The sequence below is a fragment of the Camarhynchus parvulus genome, chromosome 1, assembly GCF_901933205.1.
Source record: "Camarhynchus parvulus chromosome 1, STF_HiC, whole genome shotgun sequence".
In the NCBI taxonomy this organism is placed as follows: domain Eukaryota; kingdom Metazoa; phylum Chordata; class Aves; order Passeriformes; family Thraupidae; genus Camarhynchus; species Camarhynchus parvulus.
This window is the reverse complement of record NC_044571.1, coordinates 32,444,062-32,463,231: the sequence shown is the minus strand read 5'-3', so window position 1 is coordinate 32,463,231 and position 19,170 is coordinate 32,444,062. Positions and strand designations below refer to the sequence as shown.

At 41.0% G+C, this 19,170-nt stretch overlaps 1 protein-coding gene across 1 annotated transcript in view; it reads left to right on the top strand.

Annotated features, from left to right (window-relative positions):
- The first annotated feature begins 277 nt into the window (after positions 1 to 277).
- Positions 278 to 19,170, top strand: part of GABRB3 (gamma-aminobutyric acid type A receptor beta3 subunit) — a 115,854-nt gene continuing 96,961 nt past the window's right edge. The window contains exons 1-3 of the mRNA XM_030957985.1: positions 278 to 445; positions 619 to 710; positions 870 to 937. Coding sequence (XP_030813845.1) covers positions 366 to 445; positions 619 to 710; positions 870 to 937 — 240 coding nt within the window. The 5' untranslated portion in view covers positions 278 to 365. The remainder of the gene's footprint in view (positions 446 to 618; positions 711 to 869; positions 938 to 19,170) is intronic.

The following is a 19,170-nucleotide window of genomic DNA, read 5'->3' as shown; positions in this document are numbered from 1 at the left end:
TCGGGCTCTCCGCCCGGAGGGACGGCGGCGCCCTCCCTCCGTCCCCTCCCCTCCCGGCTGGCGGGAAGGCGGCGGGGCGGGCGGAGGGGAGGCGGCTGGCCGGGCTCCGGCGGAGGGCAGCTTCCTCCGGGGCTCGGCGGCGTCCGGCCGCGGGGCGAGCGCAGCCGGGTGCGCGGGCGGCTCCCGAGGGCCGGGTGGTGGTGCTGGGGCAAGGAGTGGGGGATTTGTTTTTTTGGGGGGGGGGAGGGCGAGTGGGGGGAGAACGGGGACTGTCGCCTCCGCCTCTTCCTCAGCAGCAGCCGGGGCAGCCGGATCGCGGCGGCGGCTGCTGCTGCTGCTGCGCGAAGGGAGCGTGGAGCGGAGGGATGTGGGGCTTTGGGAGAGGCAGGATCTTCGGGATCTTCTCTGCTCCCGTCCTGGTGGCCGTGGTCTGCTGCGCCCAGAGGTAGGAGCCAGCGTGCCCCGGCGGCGGCGGAGCGGGATGCGTTTCTCCAGGGGAGCGGGCTGATGCGCTCCCCCGCCCTCTCCCTCCCGCCCCGCTCCCGCCGTCGCCCCTGGCCCCCCGCACCCCGGCTTCTGCCTCTCCCGTCCGACACCCCCGTCTCTTTCTCCCCGCAGTGTGAACGATCCCGGCAACATGTCCTTCGTGAAAGAAACTGTGGATAAATTGTTGAAGGGCTACGACATCCGCCTCCGGCCAGATTTCGGAGGTGAGTCGCCCTGCCCGGGCCGGCCGCCCGGCGATCTCCCCCTCCCCCGCAGCTGTCCCCGGTGCTGCCGCCGCTGCCGCACGGCAGGTCCCGCCACCCCGCCCGCCCGCGCTGCCGCGGCCCCTCTCGCCGCCGGCTAAAGGTCTGCTCTGCCTGCAGGTCCGCCCGTCTGCGTGGGAATGAACATCGACATCGCCAGCATCGACATGGTTTCCGAAGTCAACATGGTGAGTGGCGGGCGAGCCCGGCCGGCGCCGGGGCTGTCGCCCGGGTCACGGCCGCCCGTTTCCCGTCCCTCGTTTCTCACGAAGTCGCCGCTGTCTCGGCGGGCGGCGGCGGGGCTGCGCGGCGCTCCGAGCGCTGCCCTCTTCGCTTGAAAACTTTATTTCCCTGGAGACGCGCTTTCCTCCTTCCCCCCTTTTCTACTCTCACTGCCGGCCGCCGTCTCCGCGAGTGCGCCGGGCCGCCTTTTGCACCGAGCCGCCTTCTCCTCCTGCTGTACCCCCGGGCGGCCGGAGCTCGCTGCGCTCCGCCGGGCCCCAGGCACCTGCGGCGGCCTCGCAGCCCGCGGGATGCGGGGCGGGATGCGGGGCGGCCGGCGGGCTTGCCGGGGCCGGTGGTGGAGGGCCGCGCCTATGGGCATCTCCCTGCTTCTTGCGCGGTTCAGGGCGAAAAAACCGATCAGCCCAGCTTGTCTGTGGGTAAACTCTGACATGTGCGAGTGCTTTAAGGCTTGTTGAGCACCCAGAGCCGGCGCGGTTGTGAATGGACTTGGGAGGAATAGTAGTCTAGTCTTGTCTCGGAAAGTGATGCAGTGTCGGGCTGTTGTGTTCACGGATGGACAGGGAGGTGTTTAGTTCTTTTCTGTGTTTTGATCCTCTCGTCAGTATACCTTGATGATTCAATGTTAGAAGCTACAATTTCTGTTTCTTGTCCTAATCCTGAATCTGAGGTGAATTTTTTATGTTCCTCAGGAAGTTACTCCTTCCCTCTGTGTCTCAGGTTTTTTTTTCCTTGTATTCTTCCTTTTGCAAACCTAAGGTAGAAAGACCAGTCACTCTGCAGTGCTGTAGGTAACCTTTATGGCATTAAAAATAATATGTATACATTTGGAAGCTGAGCTCTATTGTAGTACACATGACGCTAACACTGCACTACCTCTCCTTCAATGCACTGTTGCAGTGTTACATGCTGGCGTATCTTGGCTTGATACATACTCCCTGAGTTTTCATTAATCCTGCCACTACTTTCACCCCCTCTACTTGAAATTCTGAGAGAGAAACTTTTGCTCTACTTCTCATCTTCTAAAAAGTGTTTTTGACAGAGATACAATTACCTGTTTCCAGTTGAAAGTGTCACCAATGCCAACCTTTCTACTCATTCAGGAGGGAAAAAATGAGATAGTTCTTACAAGAGTTTATCTTAGGCTTCATGCAGATTCAGGCAACTGCAGAGACACCTCATGTATTTGACAGGCTTTTCTATACCTGTAGGATTTCTTCTCAAGTGAAAAAAATGGGAGCTGAATGAAAGCTTCTCTCTGAAGTGTAATTGAAAAATCTGACTTCACTATCCCCACTGCCACCTTCCCCACCTCTGGATATGTTCCAGTCTTAGGGAAGCATTACATGACTCATTAAATTAATATATAACACTGTGTATGTGAAGTGCCAGAGAGGCAATAAATATCAGAGAGAGGCATACTGAGATTGGAAAGAAAATGAGGGGATGTATGCTGCTTTTTGTGCTTTTTCTTTCTCTTTTCCTAGCTGCAGGAAAGCCTATTAGGTTTAAATAACTTGTCCAACCCACTGTAGCAAGGGTATAAGGAAAAGTAAGTAATTACACTGCTTCTTATGCTAGGCTGGGTAATCAGATCCTCGGTGATACAGGAGCTCCTCAAGAAGATGGTCAGTTTGTCCCCAAACTGTGTGTCAGTGCACCAAGTGCTTAAGTTTCTGGCTGCCCCAGGAGTCAGTGCCCACTCTTGCCCATTAGTTACCAGAGCAGCTGCAGAGAAGTGGCAGCTTTTTTCTGTGCCCTCTCATGGAGCAATGCAAAATCTGATAAACATCAATACAGATCTTGCAACAGAAAGAAATGATGTGTTTCTGAAGCAAGTTACTAGAGTACCTTTACTATAAAAACTGTAGTAGTTTACTTCAGGAAAAATGAGCAGGAAGAGCTTCTGATTGATGAATACCTTACTACAACCAGAATTTCAGCTAAGCTCGTCTCACCTGCCAGGAAAAAAAGTCATTTTTGACTAGGTGCAGCTATGTTCACGTACTACCTGAGTTGGTTACTTCACTTGTTTTAAGTAACTTTTTACTGGTCTGCAAGAATTCTTATTCTTGTATATATCAATGTACAGCAAATATATATCAATGTATATATCAGTGAACAGTGTACAAGGGTGAAGGGACAGAGCTTTTCAAGATTACTCAAGTATTTATTCTAAATAGTAATTTGGACTGGAAAAAAAAGGCCTAGTTAATTTGAAGACCTGAGGCATAGCTGTTGAACTTCATTCTAGTTGCCAACTAAACTTTTAAACTTTGGCATATTCTTTCATTTAATTCCAAACAGATATTGTGAGTGTTGACCTTTAGCCTCATCAGCTATTGAAATGTGTTACAAGAATTTCTCTGTGTGAACTGTGGTAGTGTGGACATTAATTCCTTTGATTTAAATCTAGACACTGGTGTAACCTTTTATAAATCAGCTTGTTAAAATTCATCTCTGTATTAAAAATAAAATAACCAGAGATTTACCATTCTTCAATTTTATGGACATAAATAAAATGTTATTACAGCAAGTTTTATCATGCTACTTTCTAGGCAGCCTGTAATATTGCTTTCAGTGACATGATGACAGTTCTTTGTAACAGGAATTACAGCTTGTATCATGCTCTTTTCTATTCATAATCAAACTGTAGGTTTATATACAATATATTCCTCCATGAGTCTTTATTTGCTAGCTGTTTATTAAGCTTTCCAGCATTTTAAAAATTTATTTGTGCGGTTTTAGTCTTTCTGTTGAAAATCACTAAGAGTTCTTTGCCTATACATCCAGGGTACCTGTAGATATTTTTTAGAATAGACTTACTGATAGCCATGTACATCTTCCTTGTATTACATGAAATGATTAACATTTTTCTTTATTTTTGATGCTGAAATGCTAAGCTGGATCAGGAGGACAGATGCAAGTATCAGGATTGCAAACCATCAACTTGTTTTACCGAAAAGTTGTAAATAAGCAGTTTCTATTTGATTTCACAACATCTTGAAAATAATGAGGAGCATTAGTGAAATTGTAAACCTGTATGTTATAAAAATCACATGATTAAATATTTATAATTTAAGTTACATATATATGGTAGCAAGGGCAAATTAATGAAGTTGCATATAAGAAGAACATTGCTCAGGAAAGGGCTGCAGTCCTTAATTACCTGCACATATGTCTATTCTATATCTACATGTAAGTGTGCTTTACTCTCCTGCTTAACCTGTACATTCTTTCCCATAATTATTTACCTATTTCAGAAATATGTGTAACTGGATACTTAAGCACCTGCCTATTTTTGTGCCTACCACCAATAATTGCATTTAAAACCATTATAAATTGAAATATAAATCTCCAAAGTACTGATCAATAATAAAAACATATGTAATACTGAGAATATACTGTAAATCATCTTACAAACAAAGAGTATGGAAGATTACTGTTGCCAGGTTTCAAGAATTTAGCCATAAATTTTGTCATTTTTCATTATTCAGGTTGATTATATTTTGGTTTTTTCTGTGTTTTTAGGTGTTTTGCTCACATTACATGAATTGAAAAATAACTAGTTCTTGTGCTTTTACTAGTATGTCAGCCTATTTCCATTCAGACAAGTGACCACAATTTGCAATTATTTTAACAGTCTGATTCTTCTTGAATGTTTGGTCTGTGAATCAAATGCGTTAGTTCCAGCCATTCAATTTTCAAGCATCTAAATGCTTCTGTATCTTAGGAAGTTAAATAATCAATGCTTTGAATCTCCAAATAACCCCCTCTTTAAAGTCATTATTATAGCTGGAAGAGTAAAGTACTGTACTTTCATTTTACTATAATTTTAGAATGTGTTTCATAGTTTATGGGAAATAATGCTATAAAGTGGATGGAGAAAACAAGGGGATTAGTGCAAAAATGAACCTTTCTTCTTAGAGATAATGTTTTGCAGAGAATAGGAAATGGGCTACTGCTCTCAGAAGTGCTGTCTGCATTGTCTTTGTTTATAGAGAGGACTTCAGAGTTGTCTATCTAGGGTTTCTCAAAGGCTCTAATTTTTATAAAATTAAACCAGCAAAACCCAGGAGGCATCATTTGCTATAAAGTCATCCTGCTGTTTTGAGAATACTGTAGTCAGAAAATTAGTTTGACATAAAGTCAGACCTTAAAACAGATGAGTTGTTGTTTCTGAAAAAGATGTCATCTATTCTATGCTGTCACTCTATAAAAGATGTAATCTCTTCTCTGCTAACACTGTAATTTTTATTTTTATGCATGTGCCTTTATAAAACTGCAAGTATGCATATGGACATCATTAGGTGCCTGCTGATTTTTAAAGCAATTTTGACATCTTTCTGACAAGCTGTTTTAGTTGCTGCCCTAAGGTTGACTGAACTTACTACTCATTGAGACTAAATATTGTCTATTTTCCTTGACAGGGATACACAAATAATTTTTTTAGGTGAATTAATTCATACTTCACCTGAAGTTCTGAGGGTGCAGAACATCATGCTTCTGTCAATGAAGTCTGTCACATCTTACTTTATATGACAAAAAATTTGGTGGATTCCATTTATGTAAATTGAGATTTATAGCATTAGACATCTAAGTGAGAGCTGGATTGCTAAACTCTACAAGTGCAGTTAATGGAGATCTAGAACAGAATGTGGATGCTTGGGCAAAGGTGTCTACTGCCATTTTGGTTTCACAGTCTCATACTTGTCCTTCTGTTTCCAGTCCAGGTTGGTGCAGATCTCCTGCAAATCCTCTGCCATGTCTCTGTGCCCAGGTTTTAGACACAACAGCAGCTCCTGAAATTTAAACAACTGAGTCTTGTTCTTGTCAATACAGGTGATGCAATCAAGAGAGCTTAAAACAAAAGAGGCAATGTAATAGTGCTTCTTAGATATTTTAGGTGCCTCAAGGTGTTTTGTTTGGACTCCAGCTGCCTCTCTAGAACTTAAGTGAACCTGCATAGATCCTTTGCAGTACCTGCCAGCCCTATGCAGGGGTCCTGTATAATCCAGGCATCCAAAATGGCACCAGACACCTTTGCTTAGGTAACTGAATTGTTCCTTATGTGTACAGCCAAAGCCTATCCTCCAGGCCCCCTCTGGAATCAGAAGAAGGAGACAGTCGCTAACATACAACAGATATCTTAGATGTCTGTGTGGTTGTTATTTTTAAAATGGAAGGATTAATATTTCTGGGAGGTGTCCTTGTTTCCTGAATGGCTATGGAGAGAGCCAAGGCAACTTGGCTAGTTTTTGAGTACACACAGTGAAATGTAACCTGTGTTTCCAACCAGAAATGTAGCTTTTATTTCCTGCCATAAACAGATATTTCTTAAATATTTTGCAGGCAGAATCTTGATATTACCTCCTGTAGGAAATCATAACCAAGTTTTCATAAACTTCGCTTTGAATATTCAGATGGAGAAATTAAAGGAGTTGTTCTGATACAATAGTTACATAATCATATTGCAAACACAAGTTTTCTAGCTAGAAAATGATCCATGTGTGCAGTGCCTATTACTAGTTCACAAATCACAGGAGTATAAAATAGAATATGTAACTTTATAATCTGATTTTGTGTTTATATATTTTATAATTTAGGTTTTTTTATTTAATATTTTTTAGGGAGAATAGTAAACCATACTATGGTAGAAAGATGACATAGATAATTTTGCATGTATGTGTGAATATATTTGTTATATACATACATACATACATACATACATACATGTATTTGATAGATAATATAGGGGGAAAAAGGATGCAGAAAGAAGTAGTGTCCAAGCAGGGAAGGATCTCCCGAGGCCAGCATAGCCCTGCAGATGCTGTCACTGTGCTGGTGATGAGCCAGCATCCATCCACTACAAGAGGGGCACAGCAACAGGCACTGCTCCTGGAGGATAGTCTATCTCACAGGTCACCTACTCTCTAGTTACCAGCTGGCCACAAGATCACCCATCCTCTGCCTTGTCTCCATCTGTTTTTCTTCCTCACTACAGCACCCATGAACTCCCCCAGCCTGCCTCACTTTCTCTCTCTCTCTCTCTCTCTCCATCTCTGTCATGTTTCATAGTTCTTGCTGACAGAGAGAGAGAAAGAAGTGCTTGTAGCAGACGGTGTGATAGGAAAATGACTCCTGTTTGTCCAGGGGAATTGATGACAGGCTTCTGCTTATCTGCAGTGGAAAGCAGCTACCCTGAAGGGGAAGGAATACCTGCTCATGCAGAAACAGGGAGGTAGTAAATGTTGCTGGGAGGTGCCAATGGTCTATTTAAAAAACAACTCCAGCTGCCAGTGTTGAATCATCCAGACTTGGATGATGAAATAGATATGATCTGTGATGACATCAATCTGGAATAATTGCAAGTATTCCATGAACAAAAAGGGATTCAAAATTATGCTTACAAACTAGAGGAATAGCCCAAATAAAGAGGGAGCAAACATGAAGTGCTGCGTTATATAAGGAATGAGGAATCCATTATTTAAAATGATAAAGATTTGGCTAAGCAGTAGGACACTAAAAAAAAGGTCTTACTGGACCAGAATCTAAAGCAAGTGAAAAAGTCACAGGTGCAGTGTAATTGAAAAAAGACACATCTTACCTTGGGGTACATAAATAGAAGTGTCATTCACAAGACACAGAGTTTGCTTTGTCATTAGTTAAGCCTGGGCAAGAATGTTGTGTCCAGTGTTACGTCATTGTCTTTAAGGGAGATGGAAAGAAACAGGAGGTGTAAGGAACAGAAAAAAAGTGTTTCTAATTAAAATAATTAAAAAACAGGGCATATGTCGTGACATTGAAGTAAATGGTTTTGTTTAACACTGAAAGATAGGATGGGGAGAAGAAATAAAAGTTCTCAATAAGTAGGATGCTGGCAGTGAGAGAATGATGATCAGTTGCTCTTTGGAACCAATTGAATTAAGATCTGAAGAAATTAGGGCATTGTTTTCAAAATGGTTTTCATCTAGTTACATTTTTTGTAGCATCTCCTTTTTCCAGGTTTTCAAGAAGGGATTCAATAAATACCTCTTCCAGTGGTGTTGCTCTTGCCTTTGGGGAGGCTGGGCTAGCTGATGCTTTGAGCTGTTTTCCAGCACTGTTTCTGTGAATCTCTGCTCTGATTTCATTATTATTTCTGTCAGTACTCACAAGTGTGTCTTGGTGGGGTTTCAGCTGCTCCTGCTGGTATCATGCTGATGCCTCAGAAGATGAGAAGTTTCCCGTAAGACATTTGTAAATAAAGATGTCTCAGAAGATGGGAAGTTTCAATTAGGACATTTGTAAATAAATGCCAGTGCAATAAGTATATGCCTTGCCAGCTGACATGTCATTAGGCACCAACACTGTATATAAATCTTTATTGTGTTCTTAGTACCTTTGCATCCATTGCACCAGGTGTCACATGTATGTTCTTTCAAATATATATTGTAGTCATTGAAAAAAGTTATAAAGCTACAAGGTGAGGATTTCTGTGCATGTAATCATTATATATTTTTACTTTTGCTGAAAGATTTTTATCATGCCCAGGTAATGAAGAAGTGCAGTAATTTAAGTTAGCAGGAATGGAAAATTGACAGAAACTTTATGAATTTTTACCTACTCTATACCTAGCAATTTTTTTCACTCCCTTGAAGACAGAAAGAAAAAGAGATAAAGGAAAGAGGGATATTTATATGAAAAACTTTATAAGTGCACTGATTTTTTATTTAGACAGTTTAATGTCTTTAGTGATACAGAAAGCTTAGTAATTTGATAAAGGTATGGCAGGCAATGTCATGCTTGGCAGAAGACAAGAGACAAACATAGAAACTTCTGTGACACAACTGCCACAATGGTCCTCAGTGCCAAATGCCCTGACTCTGCTGGTTGCTGGTGGTGGATGCTTGGGGAGGAGACCAATAAACATGTTATTACTTCTCTAGTTTACTTTTACCATGGCTAGTGATTTGTAACTTGAAGAGAGTACCTTTTGTTTAGGTGTCACCAGAGCACTGGGATGATTTAGTAAAAATCCACTTTCCCCACTTTCCCCAGTTTTCCTTTTAATAAAGATATGACTATATAAACAATTTAAACTTGGGTAGTATCAAGTGCAATCCATCAATACTGAAGGATAATAAAAAACTTTCAGTGGAAGAGGTTGAATAATATTAAGCTACCATTAGGGGTTTTAGCTTATCCAGGACAAAATTTCTTTTTTCTCTCCTGTGACATGGAGTCATAAAAAATAGCTGGAAGAAGAATAATTTCAAAGCAATGGTTTATTTAATATTTGTAATTGAGTGTCACAGTTCCTCATAACTACAGATATTGCAAGGAAAAAAATCCCCAAGTCTGGGCATGTCTAATTCATTATTCACTATTACAGATTTGAACCGATAACTTTGGCAAAGTAATTTGTTCTCTCAGCAGTTAGGAGCTGGTTACAGGTCGCTGTGATAATGTAATCTGCAATATGAATGTAATATTGCACGCAGCAGAGAGGGAAGATAAAACAGCTGTGCTGGGAGGTCTGCAGTTACACTGGATAATTGGCAGTTCAATAGCAGTTAATGACTTTTTTCTTAATACTAATATGAATGTTGAATTTTCATTAGTTCATGGGTATGTCTCCATGGCACAATACAGCACTCTGCAGAGATGCCAGAGGTACCTCTGGTGCAGCTAGTAGAGTTTCTGGATGCTGTGAAGTTATGTCAACATGGAGCTCTGTACAGAATGGTTGTACCAGTGGGAGTTGGGTCTCAGAATAAGACTTGTCTCACAAGCTTTAAATAGGTTATCTGGTGTATAACCAGCATCCAGCATACATCAGAGTGCCCTTTAACAGAGAAGAGCACTTCTGTAAGGGAGTATTTTTTGTTCTAAAACAGGTATTTGAGACAAGGATGACTGGCTCTCCTGAAGTACCTATCTGGAGGTACTGATAGGGTAATGGGATGGAGAAGACAATGAGAGGAGTTGACTGACGTAGAATAGATGTTTTTTTCCAGTTCATGTTGGAGTGAATTCCACCTGTTGCTCCTTCTTAAACTGTCTTTTTGAAGATAATTAGAAGACAGCCCTGAACTGGTACACAGCTGAGCTTTGGTTGACTAAGTAGTATTAGCCAGCAGGTCAATGCCCTGCACGTGAATTCTGTGCACAGTGTGAACTGCAGAGGGTTTTTCATATAGATTTTGTGTGAATTCTGGATCAAAATACATGTAGGACAGCCAAGATAGGCTTTGAAAGTAAGCTCAAATCCATGTGATTAAAAATAGGTCATCCCTTGTTCTTTGAATTGAGATACAAGATAGCCCCACTGTCTTACTCTGCTGGCCTGTTAACCCTAAAGTTACTTGAAAGGAAGAGCTTCATTCCCCTAACTATGTCTTGTTCACATGAGGGATATTTTAAGGTTTCCCATTCTGTTGTTCCTTACCCATCATGGCTTTAGCTCTTGAGCTCATTGCTTAGCTGCAATGTCAAAGGTTGAGCTGTAATCCAGTGCAGGTGCACCTGAGCTTGGCTGGGCAGGGTCCTTCATGCTTTGGGACTGGGCTGAAGCGCAATCTAAAATCTGAGGGCTTTGCCTTACAGGAGCTGCACTTGGCTGTGCAGGGAGTCAGAGCCCCTGTCACATTTTTCAGTGGGGAAATAATTCAGGAGGAGTAAGAAATTGTATCTTCCAGATTTAGAAGCCTAAAATGCAAACTAATTTTCCTACTTTATCAAAGTAGGAAATGTTATTTTGTATACAGATGACCATTTTTCTTGGTGTTTTCTGATGACCATTTTCCCTGGTGGTTTCTTATGCTACTGTGCCTTTTAGAATGTGCTGAAAGTTTGAAGTTGAAAATACTAGATGATACAAAATTGCATTTAAATTCTCAATATTACTGGGTAATGCGATAAGTCTTGTTGTTAAAGATACAAAGAATTTATTTAAGCCTTTTTTCCATAATATAACACACTGACATGTCTTTTTTTCTCTGCATCAGAAGTGATTTGCTTTAGCTTCTGACCTCCTAGGCTATTTAGATAGGAATCCTGTGTTAGTCATTTGGACTTTCTAAGCATTTTCCAATCATGTATGATAGGTTTCTGTTTGAATAACAAAAATATCTCCCAAATCAACTGGAACTTTACATAGGAAGAGGTCTTCAGGATTTGCAGAACAGTATATAGGACCCTTAGTTTTGGTTTTGAGCCAGAAAGTATGGCACTGCTAAATTTCAGAGTTGTGGTGCTGCTGATAATCTGTAGAATGTCAGTACTTAGGTGCTTGAGCACAGCACCTGTGCTCAGTCATGTACTTGTATGTCAGTAACTAGCATGGATTTGTCTCAGCAGTTTCCCAGGTTTGATACTCTCTGGAGGTCAGCACATGCCAGCTCCACTGCTGGTTGGCAGCTTGGATGCAGCTAGTTGTGCTGTGAAATAAGTTAACCTAGATGGAAACAAATTGTGCTGTGCAACAACACTTGTCCTCCAGACAAGAAAACTCCTTGGCTCACTTAATTTGTTAGGTTAGATCTCTCCAGAAAGTGCAATTCATTGCATCCATGTGAGGTTACGTAGCCATCATTTCTAGTAGGGGAGCTGTGACTCCCCAGAGGGCCATGCAGCTGATCTGATTGGCAGATCTGTATTAGAAGACAGCTCATTACAGAGCTCAATGAGCTTGTAGATAATTCATTGTGCCTTGTTCTTTCCATTCTCTGTACAGTGAATGTGGCTTAAGCCAAATGCTCATCTGTTACCCTTCTGGCAGTCAGTGATGTGAATGCCACCTGCATTGGTGTCAGAGCTGTCAGCTCTTTTTTTTTTCCCTCTTTGAGAAAATAGGTGGACAGATATTCCCTGCATGTTGGGAAACTGCTGTTGCAGACTTGTTTATGAGGGGTGAACTCTGTCTCTTGGTCTTGCTTGGCTTCCTGCCCATTGACAGCAACTCCACACAGTTCAAATGCTGCATGGTGCCCTGCCTGACTGAGCAGAAAGATGTGGTAGGTGAGAGACAGCCGCTGAAGAAAACAAGGAGCTTGAGGTGGAACACAGGACAGCTACACTGCGCAGTTTACATGCACTTAAGGTCAGAGGAGATGTGTTCACTTCAGTTTAGATAGATAAGGGTCTATAGGTGAAGGACTTCCAGCGTACTTACTTTGTGAAAGCAAACTAAAGAAAGTACCAGAGTCCCATAAGCAGCCTTTGTTAGGTACCTAGAACGTAGGTGCAAATTAATTGCACAGATGAGATGGACTGGATTTCACTTTAACCTTGTGTGACAGAGAAAGCAATTTGTCCTTGGGCAGCAAGGGCTTATGGAATGTGTAGAAAAGTAGTTAGCAGTAGCTGTGTGTGTTTGTGTGATGAACGAGAAGTGATTAAGAGAAATCAATTTTAAGGAGGAAATATCTCATTTCCTTTTAATCAAAAATGGTGCCTCCTTTGGCATTTAATTCTTTTTTTTTTCCCTCAGAAAAATGGTTGAACTAGCTGGGGAATAACTTAGCTATTTTAAAAATGCTGATTATCTGCCTGCAATTCTTTTTATAAACCGTCCCCCTTAAATGGACAGGAAAAAAAAAAAGAGGAATAAAAAGATGGGCAGTGAATTAGCAAATGCATTTAAGGTAGTTGATCAGCTTATCTTTCCAGTAGACCCACTTTAGTCGCATGCTCATATATTATTAACCTGACTGCATCAAGGCTAATACTGTATGTCTTTCCCAGCATACCCATTTATGTGGCGTTGGGTGCCTTTTGAATTGGATGCTGGTGCTGTAATTTGGAAAGGGAAGCCGGAAGTTTGCATAATGAAATCTTGTTATCCATTAGTATAATATTCTTTATTGGTTTTATAAATATCTGTGTAATACCATCATGAGGGATCTGGAAGATGGGATACCTTCCAAGCTGGTATTCTATGATTTCATGATCTTTACATTAAAAAGAAAAGCTTTAACCTCCAAAGAAGATCCCTTTTGCATGGCCTTCCTCAAGGAGTCATCTAGCCCTAACGCTTGTGGTGTTATGCTTTCCTTTCATTAGTCACATGTATAAGGATCTCATTTGCAATCTTGCATTATATTCCTGTAAGTTACTTAGAGACACACATGTATAGACACATCATTTAGTAACCTGCTGGCACAAAGGTTTCTGTATGAGCAAGGTGGCTAAATGAAAAAAGAGTTACTCTACTGAGATGTAAGTATATCCATTAATTTGACTGCTGGTGCTCACTGAGCAGCTGTCTTTAAGACAGAAGTCACAGTCATTTACTGCTACTTTTCCCTGCAAGTCCCTGAATGATTTTTGTTAATAGCTTGAGCAAGTGACCAGATCTCATGAGACTCCTGTATGAATCTTCTGCAATTTTTCTTTCTTATCCCTCTTGATTCTTGATTATTCACATCTTTTGTGCTGGAAAGCAGGAGGCTGGGTTTTTCTCATAATTATTTTTATAGTCCTTTTCCTAGGATATGTAGTCTCAAAAAAAAAAAACCAAAACAAAACCAACAACCAAAACCAACCAAACAAAAAAAACCTGTTGCAGGGAAAACCAGATCTATCCCTCTCCCTAAAAACACTGCTGAATGAATCTAAATACAAACATAGCTTGGTACTCTCTGGCACACAATTAGCTAGCTCTTCTGGGCTTGATATTGCAAAATATAGTAATAAATGAGTTCTAAAATTCTTTGCACCTCTATATGCCATTTGTTTTTAACATTTACACAACACTGGATGTCATTTGTACCCTGATGTGTGTGGCATTGGTGAATCCTCTGTCTCTTTATATATTCATGTTATTGTGGTGCCCTTCATGATCATAAAATAAGAGCAAACCTGAAATAAAATGTTATGATGAATCTGTACTTAATGGCAGATCACTTTGGAGGGATTCGATTAAAACATGGCAATAATGCAGTAACAGTCCTGAAGATTCAGAAGATGGATTTAGTTAATTGCTTCTAGAGGACACAAAATTAAACACTACCTTTCAAAAATGAGTGATAAATCTTCAGATACATGGAAATAATGGGTATGAAAAATTGACTAGATGTAATGTTGATGAAGGCAATCAAAGGATGAAAGTGTCAGGGTTACTTTTCAATCTGTCATTGAATTGTGGTCATCTATCACTGCAACTAGATTTTGTCCTAGCTCTTACTGTGGCCACTAGTATATTTCCATCTTCTTCTCCCTATTGTCCCCTTCATGTCTTTTATTCTCTAGTCATCTTTTTTTTGTCAGAAGGGTGATATTTTTTCATCAGTTTGTGCAGCATAACCAACCCCCTGCCAGTTAGGCTGTTTCATATTCTTCAAGATGCCCTTGCCTACAGCCAGCACCCCGGCCTCAGTGCTGAATGCTCAGCCTCAAGTCCTTTGCCATGTTGCCTTTTCTGCTGGTGTGGCAGAGCTGTCAGTAATTTTATTTATTTATTTATTTATTTGTGTTTTATGGTATGCTAATTTCTTTGAAAACAGAAAGTGCTTATTTTTAATGATACCATTACACAATGCCTTACTTGTTTATTTATTTTGACTTTTGACTTGAATAGCAGATATTTGTGCTGTATAATGAAATCTAAGAAGGGTTATATTTTTAAAAAGGTTGCTGTACCAGACCTTTGTAAAAAAATCCTCCAGTATACTCCTACCCATGCTTTTGCTGCCTTGAGCCATACCATAACTGTGACTGTTTCTAATGGCATTAGAGAATGCAAGGAAGGAAGGTGGGAGGGAATTGTTCGATGTTTAGATTACTCTATGATCACAGTGGAGTGAAAGTTCAATTTTATTTGGTAATCATCGCTCAGCGGGGACAGGGTATGTTGATTGTTTTTCACAAAACCCATCGGTAAACAGGCAGGCACTCAGAAGCAGCTGTAGTCTCCATGTCATCAAAATCATGTATTCAATAATCCTCCAAGACAGTTCTTTTATTGATTGACTGAAAAAACTCCAGAGGAGGCTAGTTTAGCATATTATGTCATATCAGACTTCTGAGGAACACATTGTCTTTTCCTTTCCAGGGCAAATACTGTGTCAAATTTGGCTGTTACATGCAGTGGTGCAATTCCAGTGGTCAAAGAGAAGAGGTTTTGGCCCATCTTGTGCTGTCTGTCATACAGAATGGCAGAGGCAAATCCATCCAGCACTACTGCTGATATCCCAACCATCAGTTATCCCATTGTGTCATCGTAGGATGGCACCAAAGCTACAGACTTGCAGATCTTCACACCAAGAGCAGAATTTTTAAGTAGTTAGGTATCATCACCTGAATTTTTAGGTGCTTTGAAGGGCAAGGAATGGCCATGTTTCCAATTCTGTGTATAATCCCTGAAAAACTAGGACTCCAGCATTGTGAGTATTGGAGTGTGTGCTAAAAGCAGCAGCAGAATTGTATGTAATTACAAAACTGAATTCAAAAAACATTTCAAATCTTCATTTCTTTGAATTTTTTTTCAGATATTACCTGTCCCTTGATATGTACAAATTTCATGACTCATCCTGCCCACTCTTTTTTTTCTTTTTTCATTTTTTAAACAAAAGTAGCAAAATATGCAACAGAACTGAGGCTGTGTTCAGTTCAACATCTTCTTACAGATGTGAACAGTATCACTCCTCAGGCTTGCAAGAATATTGGCTGGAGCTCCCAGATGATGATGTGTTTCTAAAACCTGCCCTTTTGCATTAATTACTCTCCAGCTTATCTTTGTTGTTGTTAATAGACGGTTCTCTTTAGTGGCCAATAACAATAATGCCAGTTGGGATTCCTGCTGATACCTTTCTAGTGTTGTTATGTAAGCTTTATGTATGAAAAGGGGATTTTTTAATCTAGAGGTCTAGGAAATAGCCAGATCCTTTTCTGGGGTCTAGGTGTTGGATGTTGTTTCAGTACAAGAGACTAAATAAGAAGCTGAGGATTCTCTTTGGGCATGCTGTTGAAAATGCCTCCCTGGAGCTAATACTCTCTTTCCGTCTGGGTGAGGTACAGAAAGGAGCTTGTCAGGCTGAGCAGAAAATAGAATTTGTGTGCAACGGGCTCTGTTTGACACTTAGAGGACTTGTCTTTCTTATTTCTGTAGTCCTTGCAGTGCTGCAGTTCATGCTGAGGGCTGGCTCAGCCTGGCTAGCTTGGGATCAGAGGAAAAAGAAGGTGTTTTGAGACAACTTCTCCCATTTTTCCCTTGAGCTGTTCTATTCTATCTGATGGAGATCAAAATATTTTCTTAATTCTTTTCAAGCTAAATGCCCTGTGAAAAATATGAAATCTAAATAAAAAATTTGTTATATCAACCAATAGGTCCAACACCAATTTTCCCTTTGTTTTCCCTTCACAGGAATAAACAAATCAGAGTATTAAACATGATATAAGGGGAGGCAACATGTTTTTTTTAATTATTCAGTAATCTTCAGAGCCTTGGTGTCATTTAGAGTTAGTATACATCCTAAAGAAATTTTTAAAGACTGTACAGTTCAACAGTTACTGCTGGACCATGAAGAAATATCCTCAAGAACTGAATTTCCCTGAGCTTTATTTTATGTTTGTGTGTGTCTGTGTTTCTTCTGCTGCCCCACCATGACTCCTGACTTCCAGAAAAAAATGTAGTGGGGGGATGTGTACAGACATTGCTGCTAATGGCAGCAATGTGTTACTTCACAACAGATTTTTAGAGTACTCTAACTCCAACCAGCCCTACCAGTAAATTCTTGGAGCACTCACATGTGGTTTTGGCCCCTGCCAGCTGTTACTCTCTTTCCAGGCTTTCCAGGCACTGCCCAGGAGTCTGCAAGTGCCGGAGTTGCTTCTGACACCCAGAGTTGCTTCTGACACCCATTTTGGAGGGTGAGATAGTCTAATAGTAAGGACTTGAGATGCTCTTGCCAGAGTATATGTTTAATATTCTAGTCATGTTTAATGCACTAGTAGAGATATAGCTATAGAGTCTCTTTGAGAAATTTATCTACTGATCTGCAGGCCTAATAAATTCAGCTTTTTTTTGGTACCAGAAGTACTGTCTGTACTGCATTTAACCTTATTAAGCATCCTCACTAAGCCATACGTGTTGAACTTTTAAATGGAGGTGAATTCTCAGCAGGAATTCAGAGTTGGTAAAAATTCCCTGCAGTTTTCTGTGACAAAAGGCTCCAGTGATGTTTGCAGTTTAGCTTTTCCCAAATAATTTTTTTCTGGACAAAAAAATTATGTGTGCATGGCTCCTGACTCAAACCTCAGACCTACAGCTGATGCTGCAGTGGCAGTTGTCTCTGTTGGGTGCCATGGCCAGTTGTGTGATGCCATCACCTTGTTCTTTTCATCCTTGGCACCATTAGAGTGCTTTTATGATGCAAATTTAGCTTCCACTTTCCTTTATAGCGCTCCAAAGAAATATTTCATATTCAGTATGTATAAGAGATGAGGGAAAAAATGTCAATAAACTTAACATGGATAAAAATTTGTTTGATCTATACTGATCAAATTAGGTGATTTTTTTTTTAATACCATGTAGAATTACTGTGGAGGCTTTATGTTAACAAAAGTGGGAAATTGTCTCTTTTGGAATCAAATCAGTGGAAAAGGAAGCCAAGAGACATTGCCATTCCTAGCAGCAATCTGTAAGATTTCCATTAAAAATGACTTCTTGGCACTGAGCTACCTGTGTGCTCTGCAGGAGGACCTCACAGGGTCCAGAGAGTCTGTTTCTGCCCAAACATGTCTTGGCTCCAGTGAAGAGTCTGACAAGTGAGATGTGGGTGAGGAATAGGTAGTTTACAAATCCAAGGTACAACACAATCTGTAAGGGGATGGATTACCAGAATGTCATGTTTACTATGTGTTCGAAATAACTGGAAATCACTTTTCATTAATAGGTCTCCAAGTAAAGGGGCTTAAAAGTCTTGTGCTGGGGGAAGAGAGGAAGCATGTCCTAGATCCTTCAGCTGACCAGTGAAACCTGTTTTCCTGAGGTCTGGTCCAATTTTTGGTGACAAAAGCTGGTACTGTTCAGCCCAGTAGGTGAAGATCTGTGGAATGCAGCTGGGTGGCCAATGTCCATATTAAATGCTGAGTGTTTGCTTTGTACAAGTAGTTCTGGTTTGGTTCAGTGGGCATACTTCATAGTTGGTGCTCTAGATATGCTTATGGAGAGCACCTCTGGCTTGGGCCCATCCAAGGTGTACAGAAAAGTTGTAGATCCCCCCCATTGAAGGTCATGTTGGATGGGGCTTTGAGCAACCTGGGATAGTGGAAGGTATCCCTGCCCAGGGCAGTGGGGCTGGAACTAGGTGGTCTTTAAAGTCTCTCCCCACCCAGAAGTCCCTGTTATTCTACGATTCTGTGACGTGTTCCAGAGCAGGTTTGCAGCATGCACCAAGGTGTAGAAAGGGAGACCATTTGGCAGATGCGCTTCAAAAGCATATTCCCAATTAGAACCACAGTGCTAATACAGATAACTCAAAGCCATACTGACTCCTGTTTCTAGAATTAATTGTCTTTTCGTTTTGGGACACTGAAGCACATCTCTGTCTGATGTGTTACTTATTCCTGACTTAATTAGCAACTACTTTGAAGTGATACCTTCCTCTTTACTCTCATTTTTCGACTGTTTGTGAGTGGCAGTGGTAAACAGGTGTAAGAAATGCTGTGTCAGTTCATCCCAAATGTGTCTTAGCCCAGTATCATATCTCTCACTGGGGCTAGAGTCAGATACTTAATAAATAACAAAAAAAAGCCGTGATTCCCTGGAAAATCTCCCAGCATCCATGACTTTGCTTCGGGAATATATGTGGTTGCAATGGGTTTCTTAATGCTTAATCTAAAGGATATTAAAATAAATTATTCTGCTTATTTAGCTTATGTGCACCTACATGAAGGGAGCAGCTATATATAAGTTTTAGCCACATTTTTTCTTGTACATCATACTTTTCTACAACATATTGTTGTAATTCTCATCATCATCATTGTTAGCTACACTCATTAAATCCCCCGAGCTGCCCAGTGCTAACTACTGACACTGCCATGAAATCTGCCTCTGTGCACACGTGCAGATTTTGGAAGTTGCTTACTTTCACCAGCTGTTTCCTCTGAATGTCAGAAAACTTCCAGGTGCAAGCAGTATAAAGCAGTGTGTATCTATCTGTGGCTGTAACAGGGAAAAGCTGTAAACTCTCTC